The sequence below is a fragment of the Sturnus vulgaris genome, chromosome 7 (genome assembly GCF_052056855.1).
Source record: "Sturnus vulgaris isolate bStuVul1 chromosome 7, bStuVul1.hap1, whole genome shotgun sequence".
NCBI lineage: Eukaryota > Metazoa > Chordata > Aves > Passeriformes > Sturnidae > Sturnus > Sturnus vulgaris.
In genome coordinates, this window is record NC_142249.1 from 8,145,002 (window position 1) to 8,153,454 (window position 8,453).

At 43.7% G+C, this 8,453-nt stretch overlaps 1 protein-coding gene across 4 annotated transcripts in view; it reads right to left on the reverse strand.

The window, feature by feature from the left end:
• The window catches only part of NCKAP1 (NCK associated protein 1), a 56,870-nt gene extending 49,786 nt beyond the window's left edge, over positions 1-7,084 (reverse strand). For 2 of the 4 annotated variants that reach the window (XM_088167720.1, XM_088167719.1), the window contains exon 1: positions 6,911-7,045. In XM_088167720.1, the coding sequence (XP_088023846.1) occupies positions 6,911-7,018 (108 nt within the window). In that variant the 5' untranslated portion in view covers positions 7,019-7,045. Of the gene's footprint in view, positions 1-6,910 lie in introns of all 4 variants that reach the window. The other 2 variants (XM_014892507.2, XM_014892508.2) reach the window with 2 other exon arrangements.
• Positions 7,085-8,453: the final 1,369 nt, after the last annotated feature.

Here is an 8,453-nt window from a genome sequence, read left to right on the forward strand (position 1 = left end):
ATGTCCCATTTACAGTTTACTACAGCACTTTCTCTTGACAGGCCAGAAAAAAAACCTGCTTTGTAAAACTGTTGTAAGAGCTGCTGGCATTAAAGACTTCATGCTAAAACATCTCTAAGTTTGCATACCTGGTTTCTAGCTGTGCATCCTGCAAATTATACTAAATATAAAAGTCAAAGAAACATTCAAAGAGACATTTTCACCATTAATTATATTTTTGTAGGATAAAACCTATTATATAATCTTTGTTTCTGCCATGCATTTAAAACAATTAAGATTATGAACTCACAATCTCTAATTCTGAAAAAGCAAAACTGCTGAGAAGGAAAGAGAGGTGAATAAACAATACAGAGCTGCTTTGAATACCTTTAATATCTCTGATTAAGCCTACCACAACTACTTGCCTGTATTTTAGATTGTGGAAGTCTAAGTTCATTATTAAACAGGCTGGTCCCAGATAAGTTTTGTGACTAAAGCCTTGTCCCTTTTAAAGTCTACCCAACAAGATGCAAGAATTAGTTGGTCACACATGGACAAATTATTATAGTATAGTTTAATACTTTTGATGGCTAAAATTTCACTATGCTACACCAGCATAGCTAGGGTGACTTTATACTAAGCAAATTACATTCCTTAGGCTCATAGTTACATAAATGATACTTGATGAAAAGTAAAACCTGTATCTTGATACAAATTATGTTAATAGTATCAATCAAGATTTGGAAGCAGAAGAAAGTCTCTATGTAACTACTTTTTTCAGAGTCTCTAAAAGCCTCAGACATATCCAAAATACAGCACAATATTATTAGAAATTTAACACCTGTTGCACTTTTTATTAACTAGGGTTCCAGATTTGACAGATAATGTACTTTCATATCAATTCAAAACTACAATTAAATGTGTTACAGTCAGTCCAGTGTTTCTTAGATCTAACCAAGACATCTTCCCTGTGTTTACTCATTATTTGATGCGTGTTGGACCCCAATATACACCTTACTTTAAATCCTAGTGTATCACTAATAAGAAATTCAACTGAGTAAAATGGAAATTCATGCGAAATCAGAAGAAAAAGCTAGAAAGGACCACAAGAAATTGCCTACCTACCTCTTCTGTTCCAAGGTAGGATCAACTGTATCTGTATTATCCTGGGATATGTCTGCCAAAACTTTACTTACAGGTCTCAAACAGGCTACATACAAAAACATTCTCATAGTCTTTTCAAATATTAAATTCAGTTTTCCAATATTTAATTTAATCCATCACTTCTTGATCTCTGATGGTCATACTGGATGGCAAAAACTATCCCCCATCTCTCTACTGCAGTTGTAAATATTTACCAATCAGTATTACTTATAAGCCGACTTGAAAAAACATTCCCATTTTTTTAATGTGTGCAATTTTCTGCACCACTTGTCCTTATTATGCTGCTCTGAACTTTCTCCATTTTGCCCATATCTTCCTTGAAAAGAGTGGTCAATCAGATATGTTTTCAATGAATCTCAATGAAGAAGATGTAGAGCAAAAGGATTACTTACTTTTCCTTTAGATTTTCTTCCTCATGCATTTATATGACCTCATGGCATCCCTGATTTTTTACAGTGAAACTTACCTGGTTCTTGTTTGCCCTGGGATGTCCCTAATCTTTTCCAGATATTTTCTCCAGACTTGATATCTCATTGCTTCTCATTTTGTCCTTTAAACTCCACTAAGCACAAAGTAGATTACAATCATACTTGCTCAGCCACCTCCAAGCCTATTAGGCCATACCTACAATTTCTAAGCTCAAGCTGAATTTCAATTAGATACTTATCCCAATTTCCTACATATAAATTTATTAAGCACGCTGAAGCCATCATCTAGGTTGTTGAAACAAAGAGTGACTGGAACCAGAGGTAACACACACCCCAACAAGACCCTGTTGATCCCCATCTGACAATGAGATTTTTCACAATCACTCCCTAATACGGTGATCCATCTGCTTTCATCATCAGTTTCATCCAGACTGAATTTCCTTAGATTATTCATGAGAACAATCAGATGAGGTCACATCAGCAGCCTTGCTAAAGTCAACATGTAAAGTATCTTCTAAGAGTGACCCATGACCACGTGAATGAATGAAATATACTGGGTTTGACATTGTCTGTAAAACAATAAATTCACACCTGTGGCACCTGTTTAAGGATTTGGTTCTAGTAATCAAATATGGGGCAAGTGAAGCACAAAAGATTTAAAAAAAAATAAACAGAAGTTTCACTGCCACAAAACTTTTCCTTAGTGCAGTTTATAAAATAACATCTTAGAAGAAGCAAGGCAATGAGAAAGCCTTGTCTATTCTGAACCTCAAAGGGGAACTGTTATTACTTTTTAGGTGTATCTCCTCTGCACACAACTTTAAAAATCTCTTGCAACTTTAAAACTCTAGCAACTAAAACTGGATTTGGCTTTGTGTTAACACAAAATGAACATCAATTGCCGGGGGCAAGGTAACTTGTATTTGTAAGCCAAGAAACAAAGCATGATAATTCTGGGCATCTATTCTTGATGCAAAAGGAAAAATCCACTCTGTATATTTTAGAAGATATCATGGGACATTTTTATTTTATTACCAAGTCTTTCTGTTTCTTTACAAATTTTTGTTTTTCTGAGTAAAAAAAAAGTATGATCCGATATCACCAGGTAGTGTTTGCTTCCTGAGCAAAGGAATTTGTTTTTTAATTGCCAGCACTGTCAGTTTGTTTGAGGTTTCCTCCTCTGCTAATCAATAAGACAGTACTATAAGCCATTCCCCCAAGATGACAGACACAAACACATACTGCCATTTTAACCTGCAAAGAACTGCTGACACCTGTGGAAGCAATCCTGCCCCACCCTGAGACATTTCCCAGTGACCTGAAGACATTACCTGACACTGTCTGCTCAACACCGACCTTACAATTCAAAACTAAATGACTGGTGAGCTTTTCCTCCCAGCTCAAAGGTCTGCACTCCAGCACAGAGCTCTGTGTCCAAGGGTGATCTAATCCTACACCAATCCAAACTTGAGAGCTCTGCAGATTGGAAACTTCCCCATGGTCTTCCAGGCACCTCAAATCTCTTCACTGCTTCCTGAAGAACCACTCAAGTGCCAGAGCAAAACTGTGCACTTTATTGACTGGTTCTATTAATAAAATAATCTACTAACTTTTACAACTTTTAAATTTAAGTACTAACATCCTCAATATAGGTAAAAATCTCCACTATTACATCTTTAAAGAAAATATAAAGTCAGCTAAAGCCTCTGCAAACAGTTATTAAGTTCCTTATCTATGACCTCAGTTTGATTATTTAGTTCACATCTAAGAATTGGTTCAAAATTCTCATTTTCAGATACTATGTAATCAAATTAGGAAAGAATTTGTTTTGTTAATGGCATTTAAAAAACATCTTGTGAACAAACATAAAACCTATACTGTGAAGAACAACAGAACACCACTAGTAAAGCAATTCATGCTAAATAACAGACTCATCATATTTGATTAACATATACTCTAAATAATTCAAAACCTTAACTTTCATCCCTCGCAGTTCTGTTGAGTGTAGTATTACTTCAACGCTCATGAAAATCAGACCTCCTTGATCTGCTGTGGCTAAATCTCTATTTCAGGTATTTCAAGATCAAATCTCTTACTATAAACACATCCTGGTATCCAAGGGCTTTATAAACAAACAAAAGACAGGCCCACAAAAAAGATTATTCTCTGCTACCACCACTCCCAAACAAAACAGTTGGCAGTAATGGCAGCATTGACACAAAGCTTACCAACACAAGACTTGGTCTGCTCTGGAAGGTAACCATGAAATCCAAGCTCCACCTGGGCCAGGATGGCATGAAAAAACCCTGCTGTCTTTGATTTATAGAGGTGGAGTTGTAGGCAAGTAATGACAAAAGTTACAGGGTAGACAATAACCTAGATAACCGTGGATAAATTCTTAAAAAAACAGAAGCAACAAACTAAGAGAGAAACCATAAGGGTAAGAGCTCCAAGTTCACTACCAATACTGGTCCCAATACAAAAGACAGCTGAAAGCAGCAAGCAAAAAGCCATCCTTCAAACCAACAACAGCAACAAAAATCCACCTCCTTACAGGGTGGAAATATAAGTTCTGTCTCATCATCCACTATTACTTTAGTAACTTCACTTTTCCTAATTTCCATGTCACTCTCAGAGGCAGAAAAAAACATATAGTCAGATGCCCTGTTTTAAAAACAACAAACTTTTAACTGTTTCAAAAGACAACAGCGGCACAGAAGGTCAGTAAACAGGAAACTATGAACTATTATCAGCACAACAGCAACAAAATTGAAATTTGTATAGGAAGAAGAAATATAAAGAATCATTGCTTCTAACTGCTTTTAACAACTTCTGTGATTCTTTGGGAAGTAAAATTTTCCTGCTTTGTTTCTAACAGTTGAGAGAACTCTTAATCCTTGAAAATGTGTGCTCTCTAGACAGCATGCACAGCAATCTCTACTGCTGTTACATACATTTCAACCTCTCACTTCCTCTTATTAAAAAAAAGTCTTAACCATTTCCTCTAACCGCAAACCCACATATTGTGTGCGGTTTTCTAGTAGCTTGAGTTTCGGTATCATCTTCAACAGACGTAGCTATGACAGAATCGTAAACAGCAGTTTAATTGACAGCTTAAAGAGAGGGGGAAAAAAAGAAATAAACAAAACTAAAAAGTGTTCCAGGCAGTCAGTGATGCTGCAGCTGGGCTGAAGAGAGACTCACAATAAAATACAATAATCAGTCCCAAGGCTTCTGGGCTCACCATCTGAGCTAGCCAGTTCCCCCTGTCAAGCAGCACTGACTGCAGCTGAAGAAAACTACTATTTGAATTCACAAATCCTTGCATGAATACACAAGGGTTGTGCCCGGGACATCTCCATATTTGCAAAACTACACATGACACAATAATCAAGCCACTTGGTCACGCCTACTCTCCCTCTCTGTATGCAAGATCTAGCAATTTTGGACTCGGTTCTTGGCATTTGCAGGAAAAAGTGGTGTCACTCCCTGTGCTGATGCTCCCCTACAGAGAAGCCTGTCCACCTGCATCACTTCCTAGACATGAATAACAGCAGAGGCTACCACCATATGGGCCAACATGCTCAGGATTCTGCCATCCAAACATGCCAAGAAGAAACATGTCTGTAGGCACTGGGTAATTTAACAGGAGTAAATGGCCCTGTATCAGAACACTGGGAATTAAAACAGAGCCCAGACTTACAATAGCTAAGGCAGAGCTATCAAGACAAGGTTTAATTTCTTCAGTCCTGTTTCCAGCCTTGCAAAGCAGGGCTGTGCTCAGGAGGAATTCCCCTTGCTAATTTTTCACCTGGGATATTTCTCTCAAAGCACAACAAGCGCACACACACACAACTTCCTCGTTTTGATGGTTTTCCCCATAAACTGTGAATTTCTGTCTGTTAGAAGTGCAACTGTATTGTTACAATTATTAAACTGAAGTGATTTTCCAATGTACAAAACTACAGACTAAAAGGAAACTTTCAGAAAGACAGGAATTTGCAATTATCTAGTCAGAATGCCTTATTTATGTCAGTGAAGAAGATTTGCAGAAACATTCAAGTGCACATCAAATAGTGAAATGGCTTTGGATGAACACTGACTTTTAAATACTTCAATCACTTCGTTTGTTTCTTTTTTTCCCCTGAAAAAACCCACCTTCATTAAAATCCATATTGCACTAGGTAGACCTTACTTCTGGCCTCCCATTTGAGAAAAAAACTTTGACAAAACACTTCCCTTGCCTCGGATCAGTCAAGCAGGGTCACTCCTGGCAGAAGCCAGAAATCAGAGGACCAAGTAAGCACCTAGAACTCTCAGACTCTCCTTGCCATTGCAGCTGAACCCAGCAGGGAAACAGCACTGAAATTTTAATGTGCTGAACCCACAAAGGTGCGCCTGCTGCTCGAAGGCAATAACTAGCATTTTCTGTGAAATAAGAAAACGTCTCAAATAATCGTGTTCGAGGCAAAGCAGTAAAATCCTATCTAATATTTATTAATGGAAGTGGGTTGAGGGGCCATATATTTTCAGACGATATATCACTCCTTAGGAAAATAAAGCTGGGAAGGATACAAGCATCCAGCGCAGGGGTTGGAACTAGACGATCTTCAAGGTCCCCTTCCAACCCAAATAATTTTATGATTCTGTGGCTATGAACTACATTCTTTCCTACAGGAAAGCACAACGATTACCCCCAGAAGAGGAATTGTCCGATCACGAAGGCGTGCCCCATCCTTCTCTCAACACCCAGACCTACAGCTTCCTGCACCGCCGAGCCACCTCAGCCAGGCCGACACCGATCCACTTCCCCCGGCAGCCGGGGAGCTGCTCCAGCACCCACGCCAGCTCCATCTCACACCGAGAGCTGCTAAGCAACCGCGCTCCCCGAACTTATCGACATTAAACTCACTAATTTTACCCCAAACCCCTTTTCCCCGTTCGGCAGGGACAGGTTTTGGCGCGGGAAAAGCCCCGCGGCGCTGCCCACTCGCGGCTCGTGTGAGTCACGCACGGCAGCGGGGCGGCAGCGGCTCCGGGGGCTGCGCCGGGACCAGGCCCCGCTCCTGCGGGCGCCGCCAACACCGGCCCGGCCTCCTCCGCTCCTTCATCCTTCTCTGCCGGTATCGATGCGGCACCTAAAGCCCCGGCCCCCCCCTTGCCGGGCCGGGCGGCGGCGGTGCGGCTCCCGCCCAGCCTCCCGGGCCCCGCCGCTAGGCCGCAGCGCAGCCGGCACCGCCGCAAGCCCAGCGGAGCGCCAGCCCGAGCGGCGCAGAGGATCGCGCCGGGGCGGTTCCCCGTTCACACCACCCCCCTATCTCCGCCGGGGCCCCCCGCACCTTCTTGATGTTGTAGAGCCGGGTGAGCATGCCGACGCCGCGGTCGTTAAGGATGGTGAGCTTCTCCGCCAGCTTCTGCTGGCTGGGCTGCAGAACGGCCCGCGACATCCTGGCCCCGCAGTGCCCCCTCCGCCGCTCGCAGCCCCGCGGCCGCCGGCCTGGCCCGGCCCGGCGCTCCCGTCCAGCCGGCGCGGCGCTCGCTGCCTCCGCGGGGCGTGGGCACGGTCACGTGGGGCGGCGCTCGGGCGCCCCCGGCGGGCGGGCGGCGGAAGCGCCGGGCGCGGGGCTCGGCCCGGGGCCCGCGGGTGTGGGGGTGCGGAGCGGCGTGTGAGGGGCTTCGGGTGTTTCTAATGTCCATTTTTCTTCAAGGTTTGCACGGAATAAAGATACGCATGCCCCATACCTGGGTGGAGATTTGGGCAGTCTGGTCTACTGGAAGCTGTCCCTGTGCCTGGCACGGAGTAGGAACGAGATGGTCTTCACAGTCCTTTCCAAACCAAGCCATCCTGTCAGTCTATAACAGACCCAGGTTTTTTACCTTAATCGACTTCACTTTTTAAATTTAATCAACTCCATTTTTTTACTTAAACAATACAAGTCCTAAACTTTGGCCACAATGACTCCATGCAGCTCTACAGATTGGGGGGCAGAGTTGCAGGAAATCTTCTCAGTGGAAAAGCCCTGAGGGGTGATGATGACCAGCAGCTTACCCTGCGCCAGCGTGCCGTGAACCTGAGCCAGCCCAGGGGAACAAGAAGGACAATGGCAGCTGGCTGTGTCAGAAATAGGGCCAGGGAAGTTACCATGCCTCTGTACTTGGTACACATCTCAGGCGCTGTGTCCAGTTCTGGGCCCCTCAGCTCGGGAAAGAGGTGCTGAAACTTGTCCAGCGAAGGGCAAGGAAGCTGGTGAAGCTTCTTGCTCCTGTTCCTTCGAGGGGCAGCTGAGGGAGCTGGAGTTGTTTAGTCTGGAGGAGAAGAGACTCCAGGGGGACCCAAATGCCCTCCAGAACTCCCTGACGAGAGGAGGTGGGGGCCATTCTCTTCTGCCATGCCGGTGAGAGGATGAGAGGAAATAGCCTTAAAATGAGACAGGGATATTCAGATTAGACATCAGAAAACTTTTTTCACCGTTTAGGTGGCCAGGCATTGGAACAGGTTGCTCAGGAAGTGGTGGAGTCACCACCCCTGGAGATGTTTAAGAGGCATCTGGATCTGGCACTGGGTGGTTTAGGAGTTACAGTGGCAGTGCTGGATCGACTGTTGGACTGGATCATATTAAAGGTCTATTCCAACCTTGATGATCCTATGATTTTTTATTTTTACTTAACCAACTGAAATGAAGAACTGGGGCCCAGCAGAACGCTGCACAGAGCGATACTGACACACTGTCACTGTTGGTGAGCCTTGTTTTCTGAGAGCACTTCCACCAGCAGCAGAGCATCACACCTCCCCTGGGAAGTGGGAAGAACCCGGGGATACCCATGGAGGTGCTGCCAGTGGCCCCTCCACCCCACTCATGAGGCTGTCACCATCCCCCTGTG